This window comes from Pseudorasbora parva, chromosome 1 (assembly GCF_024679245.1).
Source record: "Pseudorasbora parva isolate DD20220531a chromosome 1, ASM2467924v1, whole genome shotgun sequence".
Taxonomy (NCBI): domain Eukaryota; kingdom Metazoa; phylum Chordata; class Actinopteri; order Cypriniformes; family Gobionidae; genus Pseudorasbora; species Pseudorasbora parva.
The window spans coordinates 40,494,137-40,520,455 of NC_090172.1; the positions used below are offsets into that span (position 1 = coordinate 40,494,137).

General features: G+C 38.3%; 1 protein-coding gene across 2 annotated transcripts in view; it reads left to right on the forward strand.

The window, feature by feature from the left end:
• Positions 1 to 102: 102 nt before the first annotated feature.
• map2k5 (mitogen-activated protein kinase kinase 5) overlaps positions 103 to 26,319 on the forward strand; it is a 73,880-nt gene continuing 47,663 nt past the window's right edge. The window contains exons 1-10 of one of the 2 annotated variants that reach the window (XM_067440462.1): positions 103 to 521; positions 701 to 749; positions 1,007 to 1,074; positions 6,358 to 6,430; positions 6,829 to 6,869; positions 8,155 to 8,222; positions 11,380 to 11,431; positions 17,791 to 17,855; positions 21,980 to 22,019; positions 23,288 to 23,356. In XM_067440462.1, coding sequence (XP_067296563.1) covers positions 390 to 521; positions 701 to 749; positions 1,007 to 1,074; positions 6,358 to 6,430; positions 6,829 to 6,869; positions 8,155 to 8,222; positions 11,380 to 11,431; positions 17,791 to 17,855; positions 21,980 to 22,019; positions 23,288 to 23,356 — 657 coding nt within the window. In that variant the 5' untranslated portion in view covers positions 103 to 389. The remainder of the gene's footprint in view (positions 522 to 700; positions 750 to 1,006; positions 1,075 to 6,357; positions 6,431 to 6,828; positions 6,870 to 8,154; positions 8,223 to 11,379; positions 11,432 to 17,790; positions 17,856 to 21,979; positions 22,020 to 23,287; positions 23,357 to 26,319) is intronic. The other variant, XM_067440472.1, reaches the window with a different exon arrangement.

Here is a 26,319-nt window from a genome sequence, read left to right on the forward strand (position 1 = left end):
ACAAGCAAATGAAATAGATAAAGACACATCTAGCAGTCAGCTTCTATACATTATATGAGGCTTTTATATGTCTTCAGCTGACGTTCAGCTTCCGGGTAAATGTCGATACGCTTCCGCAAAAAACTACTTTCATTGTTGACAGTTTGTTAACTACTAGCGAAATACTTTTTTTATATTCTAGAAAGCAGTCGGATTAAATCTAGTCCGTTTATCTGGAATGACATGTCTCTCATTTATTAGTCGGACTGGCCGCTGCGTCAGTTGTGCGGTGAATGTTTTCTTCACAGTTAGTGAGCTAAGCAGCTAGCCGCCTAGCATGCTGTACAGCTGCTGTATGTCTGGGAATCTGCACTGAAAGCCAAGATTATGTTTCTCGGTGGGCCTTTGTTATGCTTTTACTTGTTTTAAATAACCTGTGCAGCATGGAATCTGAGGGAATCGTCATCCGGATAAAGACACCGGTGGGGGACATGGACTCATTAGTGGATTGTCCATCACATCTCAACTTTAATGATTTGCTAGTGAGTTGCTGTTTTACCTGTAGTATGTTTTCATGTGATGTTTCTCTATATTTTAGAGGGAGAAAACATTAATGGAGTAACTTAATACGTTCCTTGTTGAGTGGTTTTGAGAATAATGGTGCTGATTGACAGCTGTCAGTCAAATATTTATCTGCTCAATGGATTCTCTCGTTTGGCAGGCCGCGATCAGAGATGTCATGCCCGAAGCCACAGTCACAGCTTTTGAATGTGAGCATTGTTATTATATTTTAATTATTTTAATAATTGAGTTTTGTTTCAAGTTATAATTAGTATAGACTATAAAATGGTATGAAACAATCCAGAAAATATTCCTGATAAACTATCTTGTTCTCTTTTCAATGCTGTTGTCTTTATTGAACAAAACACATTTATTTTAACTTTAAAATGGATAAAAAATGGTTGTTTAAATTAGCAAGCGACTATCTTTTTCAGATGATGATTCAAATGATTCTCTTATATTTCAGATGAAGATGAAGTTGGCGACCGAATCACAGTTCGCAGTGATGAAGAGCTCAAAGCCATGCTGTCGTATGTGAGTGCACCTTATGTATAAATGCAGTTGATTCAGCTGTTAAACAGTAGGATTTCAGCATCATTTCTAAGGGGCCGTTTACTCTACACCGGTTTCAACTAAAAACGTTTTATGCATTTTAGCTGTTCATTTACACGACTTTGGTTTTGTGGGCCTGATAATGTAAGCTTTTGAAAACGGGCTTCAATGTGCAACAATTTGAAAATGATGCCAATACCGTTGTCTCCATGTAAACAACAAAAACGTGAATTTGTGAAAACTATCAGTGCGTCTCAATCAGCTCCCTATTTAGTACTCCGGTCACTGTTCAGGGAGTCAGCCACATTCATGTACACAATATACTGATTTATTTGAACATTCTGTTTGCACTATGGCAAAACAAAATTAGAACATTACAATAATTATGAATAACATAATAAAGATAAACAAACATGAATAACCAATACTATAGTTTAAAGTAGAACCAAATAGTAAATAAAAGGAAAGAAGAGGTCATTTCACAAATTAATAACAACATTGAGTACAGTGAAAAGTTTGTAGGCCATGCAACTGTACATGCTCCAAAGAGCTTTTTTGTAGCCAGAGTGAAATTGTAAATAAATAATCTTTTATCTCTTGTAAGAGTACTACAAAAATATGTAATTTATGAATGTAAAATCCACATAGAAAGAGAATTAGGTTTATTATAAAGAAGGCATTTGAATCTGCTTAAACAAACAAACAAATTTGAGGTTCATTGAAAAACTTTGTAAAATAGTACTTGAGGTAAACAAACTAACATCTTTCCAGAGCTGGAAAGTATAATGGCATGACCAAAACAAATGAAGAATAGTTTCAGTGTCATTCTGACAAAAGGAACATTTCGAAATTGTAAAAGAAATATGACAATAGCTGGTGTCCTCCATCACTCCATCAACATTTTTGCAAAATTTGGAAAACCTAATAGCATCTCAGACCGACTGAAACATGTCAGCTTGACGGTCGCACAGAAAACATCAAGCTCTGATCACATTTGCCCCCGTTGTAAGGCATTCATATTGCGATTAGATTTGTGTCTCACAAACTTTATTCAAATTTAGTCATTTCAGATGTGTTAGAACAATGACTTGAGAATAGTTACGCTAGTTATTTATTTACAATTTTTACATGACTACCAGATATAAAAACAGAAAGGCCTGATACAGAGCTGCTGTGTGGTGTTAACACATGATCACATTCCCCATCCTTCTCATCAAAGTAGCCGGTGTAACCAACATCTGGCAGCCGAGTGTTGTTCTTTGCGATTTCAATCGATTAGAAACGAGTTTGAATGGGCTCTTTGCCAGACTACTTGCAGAGCAAATCTAAATTTGCCAGAAGTTGTGTGTGTTTTCCCAGGCTAGCAGCCTTGGTGAGCAGAATATTTTTTTTTTCAAAAACATTAAATTGTAATTCCAAAACTTTATTTTTTTTTCTTGGCCATTGAAACACTCAAAATATGAGTCTAGTGAGGTGAAGCAAAATTTTGTAACCATAAACTGTACAAAAGTGTTCAAAAATAATGTATTATGTTTTCCATTTTTATGATGGATGATGTCACCTATTGTGTTGGAGTGTCATCCAGATACTGGATGGTGTTGGATTTTAACGATGATATTGAATGTGTAATACTAACTCACTATCAGCTTTTAAATGTTTTAATATGGGGCTATCGTCAGTACCGATACATTGCGACAGGTCTTGTTTGTAATGTTATGATTCATCTCGGAGCTGGTTGTTTCCTGAGACTCTTGTCTTCAATAAAACGGCTTTAAAGAAATGCCTATGGAGAAAATACTTCCGGAAAGCAAGCCTGGTGAAAAGTGGCTGGTCACCGTTGCGCTCTATTACAGTCTGTTGTATTAGACTTTTGAATGCTCAAAGTGTTTTGTTGGAACGGAAAAGCTATTACAAATCTTTTATTCCAGATCTATTCACCCCTGGGGAAAGTGTTCTCATTACTTTGCTGATTGGCAAGGATGACAAGTAGCTACATATTTTCTTTTTTTCTTTTCAATTTCTTCATCCATTTCCTTTTTTTCTGGCTTCACCTCTCCATGTTTCCATGGAAACGTGCGTCTCTGTCTTGCACCCCCTATTTTAAATTTTACAGGTGTTAACCAAGCAAGATTAGCAAAGGGAAAAGTGTAATATTAAAGTCCTGTTTATTTTCTTAGTATTCATTATTTTTGTGTTGACTCAGGCAGTGGCCTCCCTCTGTGACCAGGCACAAATTGAAAAATGTATTTGTGTCTCGTGTGTTTAATAAGAAGCTGTTGTAAACTTTTACCTGATCACGTGTTTAAATGGTCTTCCTTTTAAAGTCAGGTTGTTTCCTCTGTTCTTCTCTGTCTGCTTTTCATGTGTTGTTTTTAGTCTTCTTCTTTTGAGACAGCCGTAAAAGTGCTTTCAATACTTACTGCTCACATTGTGGACACCAAGCGTAATGACTCGTAATATTTTTTTTCCCCTTGTGAAGTACAGTGGAAGTTAAATGAACTATCAACTTTTATTATTTATTATTCAATACTTAAAGTTTCGCCTCATTAGAAGCACAGCCCTCCTGGGTAGAGGAATTTTTCAAAATCCACTTTCAGCTGGTGTTGTCTTTTACCCCCCATCAGCTCTCAATGACTCTCGAGTAGCCATGGGCTTCAAAACCACCACTTCTGCAGGAAATGAAATCACTTATATTTGATATTTATTTATTTTTAGATGCTTTATCAATGTTGTACCTCTCAAGGCCATTGCAGTCATTAGCCAGATTAGGCCAGAAGGTGACACACTGACAATGATGTCTCGCGGGTGTCCTGCACTGCCTGAGTGTAATTCAACTTTTTTCCCCGTCTTGATTAATTCTGCTGTCGCTGAGTAGCTGGTTTTGAAACGCACATTCTGACATTGGAGATATTTGCGGGAATGCAAGTATTCTCATCTGTTATCGCAACAATCTGCATTAATGCTAATGCGCGGAGAGATTTTCCTCTTAAGGAACGTGCCATCGCACATCACAAAATAATTCTTTGAGGCCATATTACTCTGACAGTGAATACTGCCGCGTTTTCCCGTTGCAGATTGCCTCCCAGTTGCATTTTGGTTAACAGCACAACTGAGTCCACCTTTTCTGAAAATGAGTTTTTCCTCCCATGATGCTGTTTGCTTCTCTGGGGAGAGCGCAAGCTGCTGAGAAAGGTGGAATTTAATATGCGTGTAACATGTTCTGAGGCTTGTGCCTATGTTTAAACTGATCATTGTGGCCATTTTTCAAGTGTGCGCCCTTTGACTTGGTGGCTCTTGGGGTCTCTGCGAGGACCTTTATAAATTCGCTTCAATTAATTCCATGTGAAGGGATCTACTGTTATGTAGTCTTAATATGAATTAAGAGATGACTTCTTGCTTTACAGGTGCGTAAGCTAATTCACCGAGCTCTCTGGTGGAAACCGACCTTCAAACTGTCTTCACTGCACTTTTTTTTTACCCTAGCAGCGACCATCATTCTGAGATCTCTGAGATGGTCTGGGTCCCTGGTGAACCCCTTCTTACCGTTAGCCTTATTAGGATGTTAGTTCAAAGTTAAAGACTGACCCGTGTCAGATGTAGCCTTGCCAACACACACTCACTCTCTCTCTCTCTCTCTCTCTCTCTCTCTCTCTCTCTCTCTCTCTCTCTCTCTCTCTCTCTCTCTCTCTCTCTCTCTCTCTCTCTCTCTCTCTCTCTCTCTCTCTCTCTATCTCTGTATCTCTGTCTTTCTCTCTCTCTCACACACACACACACAAACACACGCACACAGGCACTGATCTCCCAGGCTGGGCCAGCTAATTACAGAGCGCTTTACTTGGGGTGTGTTAATGATCGGGGTCCAACAGAGCGGAGGTCCGACTCCTCTGTTCCCTCCAGCTCTCAAGCTGCCTTTCTGTGATCAAACTGCCTTTAGTTATTGTCCAACAAAGGGAGGTTTCTTTTAATACACTGTTACAGATTAGTTAGGTAATTGCAGGCCTAATCGATAAAGCAACCGAGTGGAAAATTAAAGGTGTGTGTTTTGGTAGAGCTACATGGTTTCAGTGCCTGCAGGCAGTGCAGAGAGGTGACAGTGATAAATAGGGTATTTAATAACAGCTGCTCTAACACTGCTTCCTCTGCATGTCCTCGCGCGCGGCCCGGCGTATTCATCATGCATTCGCACGCGGCGGAGGGACGGTGCTGTACCGCCGGCCCCTTGGTTAGGCTTGCTTTTGACCTTTGTCTTGTTCTGCCTTTGTCTCTCTTTCCCTCTGTCTTTCTTTCAAACACTGACACTCTCCCCTCCTCTCTTGTCCATCTGGGTCTGTGGTTTTTAATGGCTTTATTGTGTGCGATGGGGCTCTGTGTTTGGACACAAAGGTCTCGTGCTGGACTGAGAGGAGAGGACGAGCGACCAGATGGTTCTGTTAACCAAAACGTCCATTGAATGTTCTTTTGGCAGGAGAGAGAAATTTGTACGCGCGTTTTGAAGTTTGAAAGAGTTCTTTTGAAACCGAATCGGCAAGATGACACGTCAACTGCAAGATCAACTTTAAAACAATATTATGAATTAGAAAAATCATTTCTAATATATAAAATAGTAATAATAATAATAAAAACCGGAGAATGTCGGATCGTATGTAAGTCAATGTAGTTTTAAAATTGCCTCTTTTTTTTAAATGTAGTTAATATATGACACAAAGTCTCAGCTGTAACTACAAGTACAGCACCAACAAAATTTGAAGTCTATATTGCTTTAAGTTAAAAAATGTTTTATTAACAGCATAGATTAATTAGAGAAAAATTATAATTACACAAAAAGCTTAACATGACATTAATAATATAATAAAAGGTTTATAAATGCCAGACTACATTTCAGCCTATTATGCAGTGTAATTAATTAATAGGCAGCCGTTACTGGCAGATTGCTTTTACATCAGGCTGAAATGAGAAAACCCAGTGATTGGGCTGCGCCTGGCAGCCATTACAACGGATGAATTGATACAGAGGGTGACTGGTGTTTCAAAAAGATTACCTGAGCAGGGTGCCCAATTCATTTAGCGTCTATTCCTTTCCTCCTTACACTGCAAGTAGCTCTAAAGAGAAAGAGAATGTAGAAATAAGATTGCTTTTATATACTCCGTGGGACTTTTTTTTCTGAAATATTTTCACAGAGCATAATATTGATTCTGTGTGTAATATAGCCTACTGATAAAAGGAACTGGACTGTTTTTAAGTTTTGTTTCACTTTATTCTCCGCAGTACTGCAACACAGTGATGGAGCATCGCATCAATGGACTGTTACCCGAGCCTTTACAGATATTTCACGAGGTGTGTAAAATGTGTGTTAGTGTGTTGACCCAAATTACAGTTTAACAGTGCAACAGGGAACGTGCCCGAGGCCCACCTAGAACCTAGATCACAGTTTAAAATCCCATATTCAGCACTGCCCTGTTCATGTGTGTTGGTGTGAGCGATTTCTGTTAGCAGATTTCACATTACTCATGCTCACTGTGAGAGGAATACATACAAAATTCTTTCTGAATACATACACATTCACGTACACATTATTCTTTATGATATACTTATAAGCTCCCTAAGCTGTATTTCAATGTCTGTTTTGTAATGTTACAGGGAGACTAATTCTGACATTTTAAACATTTAAAATATTCTGCTCATGTTCTTTTTCTCTGGCCTCCACGTGATCTACAATCTAGTCAATTCTCTTTTCAGCCGGTAAGACCCCAGGGATCCGCAACATACACGGCCTGAAGGTATGTGTCTCAATGATTGTTTCAGCAGAATTGGCCATGGATCGGTTATGCTGCATACACTTATTGAAATGTCAATTGAAGTCAAGAGTCTCTCTCTCTCTCTCTCTCTCTCTCTTTCTCTCTCTCTCTCTCTCTCTCTCTCTCTCTCTCTCTCTCTCTCTCTCTCTTTCTCTCTCTCTCTCTCTCTCTCTCTCTCTCTCTCTCTCTCTCTCTCTCTCTCTCTCTCTCTCTCTCTCTTATTTCTTATTTTCTACACCCCCCCCATTGTATTTTTTTTTATGAACCTGCTTATTTAATAAACCCTGTAAACCTAAAAAATTATGCTCACTAAGACTGCATTTATTTGATCAAAACAGTATGGAGCTATTATTGCAATTTAAAATGACTGTTTTTTTTTATATTATAAAATGCAATTTATTCCCGTGATGAAAAAGCTACATTTTTCAATGTCACAGGATCCTTCAGAAATCATTCTAATATGCTGATTTGGTGCTCAGGTAGAATTTCTTATCTAAGTTAAAACATTTGTGCTACTTAATGTTTCTGTGGAAATTTTTTTTTTTCTTGTTGTCAGTAATCTTATTAAAAAATAGATAGTTCAAAAGAACAGCATTGTTTTTAAATGGACATCTTTTTACATTATAAATGTCTATGGTCATTTTTGATTTAATTCATTTTGTCATTGCTGAATAATAAGTATTAATTATTAATTAAAACTATTAATCTATTTAGCAAAAAATACATACTAACCGTAAAGTGTTGAAGGCTAGTGTTGTTTCTGTTTACCTAAATAGTATGATTGTTCTTGTTTTGGTTTAATTCGGAATTAATTGGCTTGAAAAGGGTAAAAAAAAAGCCTAAATGGGGTCTTCATAGATACTAATTAAGAAGAGAATCACTGCTTTACTGCACTACACTATACAACCTACAGACCTCAATTAATCTACGTATTTATATAGTGTCTTAAAGCTTTTTTCCTTCATTCTCCCACTGCGATCCGTTAGCGTGGCTCTGACAACAAGCAGCTTTTTGAATTCTCTTTAATGACAAATAAAGGACGTGATGTTGATTCATTCTTTTCTTTTCTTTTTTAACCCAAGGATGTTCCCAGAGTTATATTTAATTTTGCCTGATAGATGAAGTGACCCCTTTCCTCAAGCCTCTCTCTTTATTTCTCTCTGTCTCCCCCACAGAAGCCAATTAACCTTGCGGCCAAACCAGGCAGTTTGCTGTTGAATCACAGGTTAATTAGCACAGGGTTCTGATTGTCTTTGTTTGCCCGCAGGTTAACACGCGGCCCGAATCCTCGAGTGGCAGGGGCTCCTCTGCAGCTGATTCCCGGTCCAGGGATAGGTAATACAATTCTATATTAATCCCTCAAGTTTTCTGCTTTGCTTGTTAAAAATCTTATGGTTATCAACTATATTTCTAATGAGAGGATTCCTCTATCCAATGCCTAAGAATGCTGCTTACCTGTGGTAAAATCTCTGTAATTTTGCAGCCTCTTTTGGCTTGTTGGCTAAATAGTGTTTTTTTAAATTAGGACCATAGCTTTTTAGGTGAATCCCTAAGCAAGGTCACAGTAAATTGATCAAAAGTGACAACAAAGACATTTATGTTACAAAATAGTTTTGTTTCAAGTAAATTATTTTCTTTTACTTTCTATTTCTAATCCTGACAAAAATTGGTTTGTTGTTAGCGGTTCATGGTTTGTTCATATTCACAGTGCATTAAGTAATTTTAACAAGATTTTAATAATGCATTAATAAATGTTGAAATTAACATTAACAAAGTGGTAACTAACAAGTAAGGGATAATGTACACCCAGCCGGTTGTTATCGCAGAATAAACCCCGACTAGTGTTGTCACGATACCAAAATTATGACTTCGATACGATATCAGACTAAAATATCGATATATCGATACTAAATCGATACCACAGTAAAAAAATAAATAAATAAAATAAATAAGATAAGATGCTTAATATGACAACAGAACTTGTTATTATTCATTGTTATTTTTTACTAAAAATTCATGTGGCCAGCATGTTCCTTAGGGTTGGGCATCGTTTTGATTTGAACAATTATTGATCAATTGATCAATTACTATTAAAATGATCTCACAAATGTTTGCTATCTCAATGTATTTTTTACAATGGGGTAATTGTGTTGCAATAGCTTACACACAGCACAAGAAAGCTTGATTTCGAATGGTATATTGAATTTAAAAAGACGAGTAAACAGTAATAAAATAAGAACAAATAAACAGATTACAAACAATAGCACAAATAAATGCAATAGAATAGAAGATACAAATTAAACAGACTGCTTTATTTTTTCAGGTAAGTCTAACATTCGGATAAGAAACTGAATTAAAAAAAATGCATAGTAATTACATTTAAAACAACATTGGATAATGTTCTTTGTAAAAAATTCAATAGCGTACAGATGAAACTATTAAAGTTACACAAGTTGATCAGTCAAGAGCAGTTGATTGTTTGTCTTTTTGTAGTTTGAATAGCAAATGACTGCGCTCCCTTTAAGACTAACGCACACATGGATCCTGAACACTGTTCCTGTTACTCGTTCTTCCTGAACTGTTTGCGACTGTGTTTACGGTAATACTCTTCCAGATGTGCACTGATCATTCTGTGAGTGTATTTGACCAATAATAAGCTGGAAAAGGAAGCAAATGTTTGCATTTGTATCATGTCAGAGGCGGCTTTATTACGGTAGGCTGTGTGTGTGCGCTTCAGATGTGAGCACGAAATCTGCGGGGATTAGTAGAATTAATTTATGTGCAATCCCGCGCGAAATTCAGACCAATCACTCACTAACACTAACACACTGTCATGAGGAAAAAGTCCAGCAGAACGCGCGTTCGCCGTGCTCAGAGGTTAACCGGGCTGAGTGAGAATATGCCGGTGTGTGTGTCAACTCGCTTTCGGTCGGAGAGGAGAGCGCAGCTGATATCGATACTGTAAAAACTGAGAATCGTATCGTTTCAGATATTCCAGTATCGATATATATCGAAATATCGATATTTTTGACAACACTAACCCCGACAGAGTGATCAGGACTTGCATCACTCTGAAGGGGTTTATTCTGCGATAAAAACCGGCTGGGTGTACATTATCCCGCTTATTACACGGCTACTAGTCTCAAATAAATAATTATTAGACACAAAATATTGTCTCGAGATTAAATATTTTATTTGCTCTTACACAAAGCTTCCGCAAAGGAAAACAGTTCCAACCTGCTTTAAGCCTTTATCTATTGCTGAAGATTTGAATGCTGAAAGGGTTAACGTTAGTTCACCCAAAAATGAAACCAAGCTTATGATTTACTCACCCTCAAGTTATCGTAGGTGTATATGACATTCTTCTTTCAGACAAATACAATCAGAGTTATATTTAAAAAGTCCAGGCTAACGTTAATCCAAGCAGTTGTTGTAGTTGTGTTTGAAGTCCATAAAAAATGCAGCTGTCCGTCAAATAACGTGCTCCACACGACTCCGATGGGTTAATAGAGCCTTCTGATTCGAATCGATCCGTTTGTGTAAGAAAAAGATCTATATTAAAAACGTTATAAAGGAAACCTGCCTTGATGTCTTCCATTGTAACCCACGGCTGTTTAAGCCAGAAGATGGCGCCAGCGTTAAGCATAGAAGTAGTACCGGTCAAGTAACTCGTAGTACCCGGATGAGCGGGTGTTATCTGGAAATAACGTACCGCTGGAATGCGCGATTGACCAATCAGAATCAAGTATTTCACAGAGCCGTGTAATAAAGTTAGTTAACAAATGGACCTTATTGTAAAGTGTTATTTATATTAAATTGGAGAACATTTCTTTAACATTTTAATAATATTTCACAATGTTACTGTTTTACTGTATTTTTGATCAAATAAATGCAGTTTAGATGAGCATTAGATACTTTTCAAAAACATAATTAAAAAATCTTTCTGACCTCAAACTTTTGAACATTAGTGTACATTGCTAATTTAAACAGAAGGCCTGAAAACAGACGCTGAGGTTGTGTTGTTTCTGCCCCATTGAACATAACATTAGTTTTGCTGTTTCACCCAGACTGCAAGATATTTAAATGTATGTAATGTTAGCTTTTTTAACAGTTTGTTGCGACTAACAACACAGTCTTGCTTGTACACTCTTGTGTGCTGGATGTTCATTTTTTTGTTCCTCGTTATTCGTTTGTCATCTTCAAAGGTGATGTTGATTTGTTTTTATATTAAAGGTCTAAATAATGTAATTCCCTTCAATAAGAGAAACACACACAGGAGCTGGGAGTCTTCATACCCTAAACATACAGCAGAAACATTTTGTTAGTTATAATTGGATCAGGTCTGGGATAATGAAACCCCCTGGCACAGGACAAAGACCTGCAGTCTGAAGGCCAGTGTGTGTGTATTCAGCAGTGATGCGTGTCAGATTAATACAGAGCCTTCTATTGAGTCTTCTAGTAAACAATTTCATACTTTGTATTTTTGCTTCAGCAGTTTAAAGAAGTCTTCAGCTGAGCTTAAGAAGATTTTGACGAATGGACAGGTATGGTAGCTCTCTCTTCACAACACACCAACTCTCTACAATGCGAGTAAATCGTCACTTTGGGCAACTAAATAATATCTATCATTAGCCATTGGCTAATAAATGCTTATATTTTAGTCGCCAGTGTGTGTTTTAGAGGCTAAAGCCCAGTTCACACCGCCAGCGATTTTGTCACTGCATGTCGCCAGAGATTCATTTCACTAGTGGGCGTTCCCACTACGGGTTGCATATAAACGTCATTAAATATATTTGTACTATAGTACCTTTTTTATTACTAGTGTTTTGCAGAACAGAGCAAGTTATTAGAATACATACACACTGTACTGTTATAGGTAAGGCATTTATTGCCTTGCCTTGCCTTGCCTTGCCTTGCCTTGCCTTGCCTACTGTAATAGGTAGACCATATTGCATGCAGTTTAGTCAAAACTTACTTTATATCCCCACAATCCAAGACACGTTTTTCCATGCATCATTTTTTTAAATGTGTCTCTGTATGTAGGCTACACAGAGACATATTATAAAGAACAGGGGGCTTGCTAAAAGCTAATATCAACAACTCCTTCGGACACCGCAGTAGCAGCAGTAAAGCAGACGGATCACGTGCACTCCACTGACTTCACTCCTATTGGTTGTCGCTCGCGAAAATCGCTTCTCGTTTGCATAAAGTTGAAATTTCTGAACTTTTGTCGCGTGTTTCGTGTCGCTTGACACGCCCACATTCTGTCGCCAACGGTCACTGTCGCTTGTGTCGCCGCAAGTCGCCAGCGCTCCATTGAAATGAATGGGATCATGTCGCTTTGTCGCTGCGTGTCGCTGGCGGTGTGAACGGGGCTTAAGAATACATTTATAATAGATATATCTTTACTCGCTGAACACTCAGAGAAAGAGTTTCACTCTCCATCAAGCAATCTGTCCATTTCAATGGAGCTTAACGGATGCGTAACATACCTGTATTTGACATGTTAGCACTGTTCTCTCTCTCTCTCTCTCTCTCTCTCTCTCTCTCTCTCTCTCTCTCTCTCTCTCTCTCTCTCTACAATAGTGTTTATAGTGATTTGTAACAACTGAGCATAAAAAACTAAACAAAATATTAATAATAAAATAAATTAATAATAAAAATAATACAATATGAATAGTAAAATAAATAAAGATTTATGATAAGAAAATCAAGCTAATTTGAATATAGAAAACGTAACGGCTGAACATATATACACTATATACATGGGTGCAGGTCTAATGGGTGTGTGTATTGGCTGTGAGAGAGTACACACTCACTGTGTGAGTCTCACTCTCACTCTCACTCACGCAAAGGGAGTCTTAAATACGCAGCATCGATGCGCTACATGTAAACCTCATTCTTTGTGGTATTTTTTTTTCCAACACTGTCTTCCCACAGAGACAAACACTATATTATAATATAATAATAATAATAATAATAATAATAATAATAATAAAAATAATAATAATAATAATAATTTAAAAAAAGGTACATTATTATCTTAACACCTGATGCATGCTAATCTTTGTTGTATTTTTTCTTTCAAAACAACAGTTCATTTGGAATTATTCAGCGCAAACAACAGTTTAATTGGCTGCTGCTCATCTATTACCTTCACTGTTTCGATTTCAGCAAATCAGTTTGAGCGAATGCAGACAATGTGATTTAATATTCATGAAACCAGCAGCTCATCAATCTTAAATCAACAATTTGTAGTAGTATTATTTTATTAAAAATATATATTTAATATATATTATTACTATTCATTATATTAAAAAGTATATTCTTAAATATATACATGCATCTGTAAATATGTATATACACATAATAATTATACACATTACACACATATTATGTAAACACAAACTTTTATTTTGGATGCGGATAATCACGATGAATCAATTTGACAGCACTAATATAAATAAAATAGTATATAGCATATCAGCATGGCGAGTAAACTAAAAAATGTTCTAGCAAATGGCGATTCTATTGCCACTGTGTGCCTATACATTTTTGATGCACACAGTATCATCAGTACCACTCAACCCTTTGATGCTTCACTTATCCCATTTAATTTCTCACTGTAGATGCTCTGTGTAAATGTGTGAAAGCATCTATTGATTGCTCCTAACAGTCTGTTCACTGACCCTTTCTCTGTGGTATGGTTGAGATCTTTATCTTGAGTGATCAGAGCTGTGTCCTTTTGCTGCCCATCCCTCCTCCTTTCCGTGTCACCTTTTCTCCCCCCTCCACAGGCCCCTAGCAGGCCAGTCTGTCAACTAAAGTGTGTCAGATAGACAATTAAGACAATCACATCCCCTGTGACACCAGTAACATGCACAGTTAATAGAGCAACAGCATCTTCCTTCACACACACACACACACACACACACACACATACACACGCGCGCACACACACACACAAACGCGCACACACACACATGCACACACACACCTCTCTCTCTCTCTCTCTCTCTCTCTCTCTCCCCCCTCTAACATACACACACACACACACACACACACACACACACACACACACACACACACACACACACACACAATGTCTCTCTCCCACACTTTAGCCTAATCAAATGTCCTGCATTGAGCCCCTGTAGTCGGGGTGAGGCCTGTCAGCAGAGCATTGGCTTCACATCAGGTCCAGTTCACAAGGGGAAACACTTCCCCCACAATAACACACACAACTGCTGACACCTAACCAGAGTGTGTTTTCCTTAGATACTAAAACATTTAGTGGGAAAAACATGGAAATAGGGGTCCAAAACATTTTGGGTGCCACTTTATATTAGGTGGATTTAACTACTATGTACTTACATCAAAAAATAAGTACATTATACTTATTGTGTTCATATTGTATTGCAAAACATTTTTGCTGATATTGAGATGGGATACGGGTGAAGTGAGGGACACGTGTGGTGGTATGGATAAATTTAAGGGTACGGTTAGGTGTAGGGAAGGGTCAACCGTGCAATTATAATGTAATTATAATAAATGTAATCCAATGCAGGTAATGTTTAAAATGTAAGCACAATGTAAAAACATGTATGTGCAGATGTATGTAAAGTAGATTGTGTCAAATTATTATTTTAAATGTTAATACATAGTATTTAAGGCCACCTAATATAAAGTGAAGCCATAATTTGTATCATATTATTTTAAAGCTGCAAGGACCTTTGAAATGATTTGGCAGACTTTTTATAAATATAAATCTGTTGATTTATTTATTTATGGGAACTTTTGCTGTGGTTTTTCATTAAATTCATTGACTATTCAGGTTTAAGCATTCAAAAGCCCTCGTGGCTTTCATACACTGCTCAAAAACATTAAAGCAACACTTTTTAATCAGAGAATAGTATCAATTCAGTTAAACTCCCGGGATATTGATCTGATCAGTTAAAGGGGTACTTCAGCGCTGGGAAGTTGAATCTGTATGTAAACTGGGTCATCAGTGTTGTAGAAATGTGAAATTATTTTTGAATTTGGTGCCTTCTAGACTGAGAAAAGACAGAAAATGTATTTTTGTCTTATGGGGATGAAAGACTACAATTCCCAGAATGCTTCGCTGCCCTGTGAGGCCATTCCCAAAGCCACCAACTTGATTACTGTGACTGAGTTGGAGAAGACACTACAATTAAAAACTGAAGGTGTCTGTTCAATATAATGAAAGAGTCACCGCGCGAGTATCACAGCACTGAGCACTAACTGCAGGAGTCAGATAAATGAGCTAATGAGCTCTCGTGATGAGAGCTGAGGTAATCACGACTACACTCGCGGCATACATCCACAATGCGAGTTCAGTCTGGCGCGTTTCAGTTCATGCCTTTGCAAGCTTAACTTTCATAGAAATTAATTTGAGAAGTTATAATACTTACATATCTCAGTTTTAATGATTGCCTGCAGCTGCGAGCGGAGCTCTGAGTGTGATCTCCCATCCCCCATGCGTGGGTTCAAAACATGCGGAAATGGCTCCCTCTGCTGGCTGTAGTCTTTAGCCAATTTGCATCATAGGAGGAATTATTCCAGAAATAAAATGCATAAATCTCTTGTCTCAGGGGGATATGAGGGGGGGGGGAAAGCACATTTATTTGAATATACTCCAGGGTTTCTACTGATACAAAGCCATATGCTAATCGCTGAAGTAACCCTTTAAGTAGCAGAAGAGGTTGTTAATCAGTTTCAGCTGCTTTTGTGTTAATGAAACTAACAAAATGTGCATTAGGTGTGCAACAATGAGATGACCCCTCCAAAACAGAAATGGTTTTAGAGGTGGAGGTCACTGACATTTCTTTTCCAAGTTATCTTTTCTGACTTTTCATCAGTTTTGCATTTGGCTAGGGTCAGTGTCACTGGTGATAGCATGAGGCGATACCTGAACCCTACAGAGGTTGCACAGGCAGTCCAACTCCTCCAGGATGGCACATCAATACGTGTTGTTGTGTCTCCCAGCACAGTCTTAAGAGCATGGATGAGATTCCAGGAGACAGACAGTTACTCTAGGAGAGCTGGACAGGGTTGTAGAAGGTCCTTAGCCCATCAGCAGGACTGGTATCTGCTGCTTTGTGCAAGGGGGAACAGGATGAGTACTGCCAGAGCCCTACAAAAAGACCTCCAGCAGACCACTGATGTGAATGTCTCTGACCAAACAATCAGAAACGGACTTCACAAGGGTGGCCTGAGGGCCCGGCGTCCTCTAGTGGACCCTGTGCTCACTGCCCAGCACCGTGGAGCTTGATTGGCAATTGCCATTGAACACCAGAATTTGCAGGTCCGCTACTTGTGCCCTGTGCTTTTAAAGCAAGCATGTGGGGGCCATACAAACTACTGAGTACCATATTTTGAGCTGCTGCAATGAAATTTTAGCAAAATGGACAAGCCTAATGCATAGATTTTTCACTTTGATTTTCAGGGTGTCTTTGAATTCAGTCCTCTGTAGGTTGATCATTTTCATTTCTTTCAAAAGATGTGGCATATTTCCGTTCATAACACATTACACAGTCCATTTAAGTAAAGATATCCAGCATGATATTTTCCCCAATGAGATCTGATATGTTTTCAAAGTGTTCTTTTAGTTTTTTTGAGCAGTGTATATTTCATTGACGGCTCTGATTTTAAAGTAAACAGAGTTGCTCTGAACTCAGTTCTAATGTCAATGATTGAGTGGGAGTTAATTTGTTGACTGGATGAATCAGTTCAAAGCTGGATCTGAAAATCCTCTGTTGCTGGAATTAGCATTTACAGGTCTGTCAGAAGATTACCAGAATGACCTTCCTCAGCGTTTTTGTGCTTTGTCAGCCTAAGAGATACTCTGGCCCTATGGAAGCTGCATCTGGTTGTTACAGGCCACTTATGTTACAAACCCTTAATGGTTAAAAAATGTGTTTAAATTAAATAGATTGTGGCACCTGGGCACTGATGTACAGTCTTACTCACAGGCTGGAAATCTGAAGCTCTGAGAATTAAGATCCCACAGCATGCATTTTATTTTTGTATTCAAAGAAATCAAAAGGTTGAAATAAATATGGAGGGCATTCTGGTGTGCATAAAACGGACTGCGTGTTAAAACATACTGGTCCCACTGGCCTCTCGGTGCCAGAAGGGTCTGTATTGTATTACCATTTTGACAGCTTTTGTCAAAGTCGAACATGACAGCATAGGCAAACAAATCATCATTAAACTTTCTATCACTCTCCTTGCTGATGTTGCCTTTTTATTTATTAGACAGGAAATGTTGTATTGATCCTCCCTTTTTGTCCGTCACTGAACTTCCAATGACCTTACAGTGGGATTTTTTAGGACCTCACTAGTTTTTTTTTCCCCACTTGGTGTTGCTTTTACTAATTCTTTCTTTCTTTCTTTCTTTCTTTCTTTCTTTCTTTCTTTCTTTCTTTCTTTCTTTCTTTCTTTCTTTCTTTCTTTCCTTCTTTCCTTCTTTCCTTCTTTCCTTCTTTCCTTCTTTCCTTCCTTCCTTCCTTCCCTCCCTCCCTCCCTCCCTCCCTCAAATAAGCTTTATTGGCATTGGCAATATTAAAAAAATCTCTCTCTCTCTCTCTCTCTCTCTCTCTCTCTCTCTCTCTCTCTCTCTCTCTCTCTCTCTCTCTCTCTCTCTCTCTCTCTCACCATTTTACACATTTATCAAGAAATAAAATATGTCTATGAATGCATGCATACACATAACCACGCAAAGAAATGCACAGAACCATCTGATTCCACACACACTGACACGCATAGTAACACACTTTTTCAAGATGTTTTAGATTATTACATAAAGTAGGATTGAAGAGTTTTGCTCCCCTTGAATAAAAACAGTATCTAGTATCCTTTTTCTTTTTCTTTGTTTGTTTAGATAAATGAACATGACCTCCAGTACCAGGAGCAGCTTGGCCATGGAAATGGTGGAACAGTTTACAAGTGAGTGCTTCTCTCGTGTTTTGAGATTTTAATTAGAGCGATTGTGGTCAGCCTCTTCATCCTTTAGTACAATCAATAGGTTGTCCGCACTTATGTTCTGATTAATTTTACATTGCTCATATTTTCAGACATCCTTCAAAACCTTCTCAATATTATGATTCTTTAAATTTCTTGAGACATCGGCGTAAAGGATGGTGCTGATTTAGGTTGAAGTGACTCTTTTTGACCCTTCTAAAGCTCCTTTCTGTGCCAAAACTATACACCCAGCCTAAAAGATAAAGGGATTTGACAGGACAAGGCCATCATCTTACACATACACAATCCATTTTATTAATTTGAACCTTGTTGACAAGGGTCTTTGTGCTTTTAACACAGGCTCTCATCATATTCTTCTCTTGCTGGAGGAGCGCACCTCTGTGTTGTTGGAAATTGTTCAACCATTTTAAAAAAGCCAATACTGCAACCCAAACAAGAATGCATTCTGACAAGCTCAGCACTAAATGTGTTTGCCTAGAATAATTTTTTCCCCTCAAACAAAAGAAAGTGCTGAATTTTGCATTCATCATCTCTTCATTCAAATACATTTTTCATTTTATTTCTCTTTAAAGTGATAAGAAATAGAGCTGTTCTAAACATTGACGTTTTATTTGTAAGTCTATATAGAACATCAATTGATAATCAATGATAACTTTGATCTCACTTTTTTTTTCACTGTATTTTCATGATCTTTAAAAAAAAAGGAAACAGTTATTGTGTTTCCTGCTCAGACTGACAGCTGCAGTACAGTACAGGCAGCGACAGGTGAAATGTAATGTAATATAATCTCTGATGTGGCTTGTAGGGAAATTTAGGCCAGTCTCCCATCCATCTCCACAGCTGTCCTCGTTCACCTCTACTGTGCTCCCTCACATACACCCAGTCTCATTTATGCAAAACACGCACATTTGTGACCATCAGACTGCACATAGGATGGAGCCAAGGGTATTTGCTTAAATTGCTTTCCATAAGAATAAATACATTTTTCTCTAAAGCTTTTACCTAACCTGCACCCCTTGATGTTGTGTTACTGTATTTATAACCCCGTGTCTTACATATCCAAGAAAAGATAAAGTAAACCAAACATTCTTACATTTTTATAGACTAAAATTCTGAAAAAGTATTGTATAGATGTAGGAAAATGCCACTTTCTACGTTTCTCTTGAATTGGTTTTGTGTTCCTTGTAATTCACCACTCACATCATATTATGGACAGTACAAACCATGTGAACGCATAATTAATGTAATCCTGTCATATTGTCTTTCACCATGTATTGTTTTGTTCATTGAGGACGTCACATTACCAAAATACTGTAGTTTGATTGGACACTGCCTGTGAAATCAACAACAAAAGATACGGGTTTATATATGTATAATATACATACATGCATTAATACATTGTACTGTATATGAACAATGCTAAATGCAAATAATCACAAATCATTATATATGTATACAATTATTTTTTGTAGTCATTTTCCTTTTAGCATAGTTCTTTCACTACTGATTATGTATCCTATTAGAACTAATCAGCGACTTATTTTTTAGGTCATGACCCATTGGTGTAGACTTTGTTTCTTCTCGCGCACCTCTCTTTATGGCTTTCTTTTCAGGTGAGGCGATCATCTGGTCATCTCAGGTTAGATGGCATAGAGAAAGAGACGGAGAGAACTGTCTGGTCCGCATTGGTCACTGTAATCGAAACCTGTTTGTGTGGTTGTGTGCGTGTGTGTTCGTCTGCAAACGCACATGCATGGGATGACTGTCTTCTAGAGGACCATGAATACTGCATGACAGAGCTTTCATTACCTTGGGCTCTGGAGTGTAAATAACAAACAGAGAATAGGGACACATTTACGGGGGTCAGGACCACACGTCACTACGTCACCTCGCTCTGACCATGCGTCTGTCAGTCTTAAATCATCCCCGCATGACTACTCAGCAGGGTCAAAGTTCAAGGACTTTAGCTGAACTTTGTTAATGGGCTTAGTAGGATCCATTACTGTTCAGGATGTCCTGAAGCGACCATTTAGACGACACCATTGGTTGGGTTGGCAAAGTTGGCTTTAGTGAGCAGCAAGTAGTCATTTAGCAGATGCTTCTATCCAAAACAACTTAAAGCATACATATTACACAGGCAATCCCTGTGGAAAGACCTAAGGTTAAGTGTCTTGCTCAAGGGCATAATGGTGATGGCTTATGACTTGATGAATACACAGTGTGGAACAACTGAGGACTGGCCTGAGCTATACCCGTCACTACCCATTAAGCCGTACAACCTCCAACAAGTGATATTGAGTTTGACTATTCCATTGATCATAAATTACTAGAAAACGTTCCCCTGGTTTCACAGATATGGCTTTAGCCTAGTCCCTGTTTTTTCTAGGCACGTTTATAGGAACTACTTACATGTCCTAATTGAACTAAAGCCAAATCTTGACTTAATCTTAGCCGTGTCTGTAAAAGCAGGCCTTTGATATTTAAAATGTTCCATACATATTAATTTAATAATATGTGTTCCCAATAAGCACATGTTGGGCGTATCACACTGTGTATCTTGTATGTCTCAGAATCATCCCAAGTGTAAAGTGTACCTGCAGAGGACTGTGAGGTGAGATGGGATTGAGTGTCGTCGCCCTAAATGAGGGAAGTTAGTCGTCGCGTCACTTAGAGCGACATTAATTAAGGGCTTGCTGGAGTTACGAGGTGTCTAGAGCTGTAACAAGATCAGCCATCTATTTCCCATAAATCACATGCACTGTCACAAACCATTACGAATTTGTTAACTGCAGATGTATACGCACCTATGAACAGAGCATCATAATCAAATCATTATTTTTCTTGTTCTGTTCTTTCTTTTGTTTGTTTCTTTCGTGTTCACACACACACACATGCAGTGCAGTGTGCATGTGTTGTTGAATCCACCCTCGTTTGGCAGCTGTCTGTTGTTATAGTATATTATCTGGTGGAATGGACCGTGTCGTGGGTTATTGTAACCCAAACCCTCTTCAGCACCTACTGCAGTAACCAGATCCACTGCTCGGAATGAGCAAGGATCATAATTAAATAATTGCGGCTTTGCCGTTAATTCGACCTGTAACAGGAGGCCTGTCTGGGAGAGCTCACACTGAAACGGGAACGGAGCTGATAACGCTCCACAGCTCAGAATGTCTGAGGTTTCGCAGGTGACTGACTCAAGGTTGACCTCACCTGCATTTGACACTTAGGATGAGGACACTCCTCCTCTGAGCTCTTTTTTGTAGCCATTAAGATGCGGATAATCTGTAAATAAATACAGATGTTTAAAAAGCACCTGCGTGTCTTTCTTAGTCATATAGATGTACATGTCAGGTTGCTCTGACTTAAACAAAAACATAGTTTTGATAGATTGTCTATCCTTACATTTTGTTGGCCTCATAATGTATTTGGATATTTTTAATATGCTTAAATGCATTAGATAGCACACATGTAATAGATAGCTCATTTAAATATCTAAGTAAAATGCATTTTATATAAAACTTTGGTGCCCGTAATGAAAAGAAGTCTATTATGCTTACCAATGCTGAGTTCAGAAACAATACAAACAGTCATATTGTGAAGGAAAAACTGTTTTCTATCTGGATCAATTTTCAAAGTTGATTAATTCCTGTGATGCAATGCTGAATTTTCAGCAGCCTTTACTCTAGTCTTCAGTAACACATGATCACATGATAGCCTATCATTTCTGTCTGAATGAATGTCTTACATATCTGTTATACATATCTGATATATGGAACATACTTGGATACAGTGACATGTGATAACGGATTACTCTAATTATGTAGAAATGCGCATTTCCTGTAAGCCCTATACAAATAAATGTGAATTGAATATATCTTTCAGAAATCATTCTAATATTCTGATTGGGTGCTCATGAAAGATTTCTTATCAATGTTAAAAACGCTGCTTATTTTTTGTGGAAACAGTGATATATTCTTTAGAATAGAAAGTTCACCAAACATTGGTGTGTATATAACATTTGTTTGTTTGTTTGTTTATTCATTTAATGTGTGCATTGACATTAATCATAGCTATTTCCTTTTTGACAGAGCATACCACCTGCTTGGGAAGGGAATTGTAGCAGTGAAGGTAAAAATGTACATATGACTATATATAAGCTTAAGAACTGAAAGCGCCCCACTCAAATGTTACATTAAGTTAAATTAATTTACTGATGTTGTTTAATCAACCTTAAAGAATGATAAACAATGTTAACATATTTTGTCATTGCATTTTGGCTTATTGTTCAGAATTACTTGGCTCACATGAAAACATTCCACAGACATATGATATTATAACTCACATTCCACTAATGGGTAAGAGAACTTTATAGCCAGTTTGCTTTTGAGAAAAGAATCTGCAGTGGTGAACTCAGGCAGGATGCCATGAATAACTGCTGGAGATGTTAATAGTGCTCTGCTAATTGAAGAGCACAAAAGAGCAAATCCAGCACTCCTGCACGCGCCGCCACAGTTAAGCTTGTTTGAGACATTGTGACCCTCATACACAAGAGGGTCTTCCTTTTTCTATCTAAGCTGTTCAGTCATTTCTTCTTCTGTTACTTTTCTCACATTTACCCCCCCCCCCCCCCCGTCATCCTCATTTACATCTGTTTAGTTATCCTCTCACTTCTCTTATGTCTTATCTCCTATCTTTCCTCCTTTCCTTTCATTTCTTCTGCTGTGTCTGCTCATCTTTCCGTCTGCTCTCTGCCTGGGTTTGCTCGAGCAGGGCTATCTATTTGGCTAAGGCTGTAAGTGATCTCTGCTGAGCTTTAACTGTGTGGCCTTGCCTTACTGCCTTACCTGTAATCAATTATTTCAGTGGGAGGCTGATAATCTAGCCTTAACTAAAGAAGCATTTTAGCTAGTCGCTGCTTCATTACAAAAGTGGGCAAGAGAGGGAGAGCAATTGGTTGCAACAACAAAAAAACTAGTTTCTAGTTCAAAACTTTAGTAATATTGGATGAAAATACAGCCTTGGAATGTCTTTTTTGCTGTTGTAAATGTAAGACTGTTGATTTTTCTGTCAATATTGGTTGAAGAGAAACTCTTTGTGCATGCTTCACAAACATCCATACTCAACCTCAAAGCGAGCTGAAACCGAAGTATTGATGCAGTTCATGTAGATGATTACAGTCTCAAAAGTTATTTTTTCAAGTTCTTTTTTCTTGGTGTAAAATTGTTGGGTAAAGGAATTTCACTGGTGTGTAAAGAGTCTATTATTGCATATGTGGGTTTGATATTTATTTAGTTGAAGAGTTCTCTTTCGGTGTAAATGGGTTTTAAATTTGTTATATTTGTAAAGTTTAACTTGAGTTTTTTTTTAAACGAGGCCCTTATGCTTAACTCTTCCAGGTTATTCCTCTCGACATTACGGTGGAGCTGCAGAAGCAAATCATGTCAGAGCTTGAGATCCTTTATAAGGTCTGAATCTTTTTTTCTCTGTCTCTTGATTACTTGATCTGTATCTATAGTCCTTTTTTCAGTGGCAAAAAGCAGTAACTTAATTTTGTAAATGTGCACACCCAGTGTGATCAACTACTTGTTGCTACAATGCCGTATTCCTCTAATTAAACTTTTTGCAATTTGCCCTCTCCTGAAAACTTAAGTGTCACTTAGTTAGCTTTCTGTCCTTAAAGATGTCGATACTTTAGTGAGAGATGAATATAGCATTGAGAATCAAAAGTAACGTGCATAAATACTCAAAATAATTTGCTCTGTATTCCTCACTTTGGTCTCGATTAAATTCTGAGTCCTTTTCCAGGTGAAAACCAAATTCGTTTGGAGCTGTGTGTGGTTTCAGATTTCAAATTAGGTGTGTTTGAGGTGTATGACCATGATAAGTATGAAAGAAGTGTCATTAATTATTCAGGGATCAGTGCCTATGTAGCTTAGTCCATCTGCTCTAGTAACCTGCTCTGACAACAGCTGCTAGATATACTTTAATTGATACCAATAACCCTTTGCAGCGACGAGCCAATCACATCGCATAATCAGCCAGTTTTACATATTGAATTAAATACTACTGACTGCGTCATTAGCATCACATGGCTTACTATAAATAACTACCAACTACCAGTCTCATCTTTTCATCAGTGGTATATGTTTCTTAATAATAAAGTATCAATGACAACCATCAGATGAATCATGCAAATTAGTTAGCCTAAAACAACCCTGTGCAATGCGAGTAAATCACTCGCCCATGCGACCGAAATTTCATGAGGTGACCAACAAAAAAAAAACCTTTAATTTGCCAATGGCTAGTAAATTGTATGATTACAGTCGCTTGAGTTAGAGCCAAAAAATTTTTTTTAGCACAGTTATAATTTCATTTTCTACTTAACACCGCGTTAAACACCGTCGCTTGGCTGAGAGCGCATGGCTGTCACTTTCTCTCAAACATGCACACAATGCAGGGCTTCAAGAGCAAGAAGATGCAAGCGATATATCTCGCGCATGCTGTGACAATTTGTGTGCGCAAACTTCTCATCTGAAGCACGCAACCAGATAGCCGGGTCTGACAGCATGTGAATACTGAATTAAGCTCTCTTTCACGTCGTCTTGCGCTTGAAAATGGCTGGCGAGTTTCCTAGTAAACATAGTCGGTTATGTCAGGGATCTCCAATCTTGGTTCTAGAGGGCCACTGTACTGCAGAGTTTAGCTCCAACAACAAAATTAAACACACCTGAAACAGCTAATCAATGTCTTACTAGGGGCCTTGTAAGACACTGGTTAGCTGGTACAGGTGTGTTTATTTTGGTTTTGGTTTATTTAGATTGGAGATCCCTGACTTAAGTCATGAACCGTGCCACCCCATATATACAGTGCCTTGTGAAAGTATTCGGCCCCCTTGAACATTGCGACCTTTTGCCACATTTCAGGCTTCAAACATAAAGATATAAAACTAATTTTTTTGTGAAGAACCAACTACAAGTGGGACACAATCATGAAGTGGAATGAAATTTATTGGATATTTCAAAGTTTTTAACAAATCTGAAAAATTGGGCGTGCAAAATTATTCGGCCCTTTTACTTTCAGTGCAGCAAACTCTCTCCAAAAGTTCAGTGAGGATCTCTGAATGATCCAATTTTGACCTAAATGACTAATGATGATAAATAGAATCCACCTGTGTGTAATCAAGTGTCGTATAAATGCACCTGCACTGTGATAGTCTCAGAGGTCCGTTTAAAGCGCAGAGAGCATCATGAAGAGCAAGGCACACACCAGGCAGGTCCGAGATACTGTTGTGGAGAAGTTTAAAGCCGGATTTGGATACAAAATGATTTACCAAGCTTTAAACATCCCAAGGAGCACTGTGCAAGTGATAATATTGAAATGGAAGGAGTATCAGACCACTGCAAATCTACCAAGACCTGGCTGTCCCTCTAAACTTTAGCTCATACAAGGAGAAGACTGATCAGAGATGCCGCCAAGAGGCCCATGATCACTCTGGATGAACTGCAGAGATCTACAGCTGAGTTGGGAGACTCTGTCCATAGGTCAACAATCAGTCATATACTGCACAAATCTGGCCTTTATGGAAGAGTGGCAAGAAGAAAGCCATTTCTTAAAGATATCCATAAAAAGTGTCGTTTAAAGTTTTCCACAAGCCACCTGGGAGACACACCAAACGTGGAAGAAGGTGCTCTGGTCAGATGAAACCAAAATTGAACTTTTTGGAAACAATGCAAAACGTTATGTTTGGCGTAAAAGCAACACAGCTTATCACCCTGAACACACCATCCCAACTGTCAAACATGGTGGTGGCAGCATCATGGTTTGGGCCTGCTTTTCTTCAGCAAGGACAGGGGAGATGGTTAAAATTGATGGGAAGATGGATGGAGCCAAATACAGGACCATTCTGGAAGAGAACCTGATGGAGTCTGCAAAAGACCTGAGACTGGGATGGAGATTTGTCTTCCAACAAGACAATGATCCAAAACATAAAGCAAAATCTACAATGGAATGGTTGAAAAATAAACATATCCAGGTGTTAGAATGGCCAAGTCAAAGTCCAGCCCTGAATCCAATCGAGAATCTGTGGAAAGAACTGAAAACTGCTGTTTACAAACGCTCTCCATCCAACCTCACTGAGCTCGAGCTGTTCTGCAAGGAGGAATGGGCAAAAATTTCAGTCTCTCGATGTGCAAAACTGATAGAGACACCCCAAGCGGCTTACAGCTGTAATCGCAGAAAAAGGTGGCTGTGGCGAGGGGGGCGTGGTTTAGCGAAGTCTGTGACAGGAGAGAGACTCAGGGGACGGGCAGCACGTAAGTAGGTCAAGTACAAATGACGTACACCTGTTTCTTGTTTCAGTAATTGGCGTGGAGAGACAGGATAAAAGCCTGAAGGAAAGGAGGAGCAAAGAGAGAGAGAACCACTACGG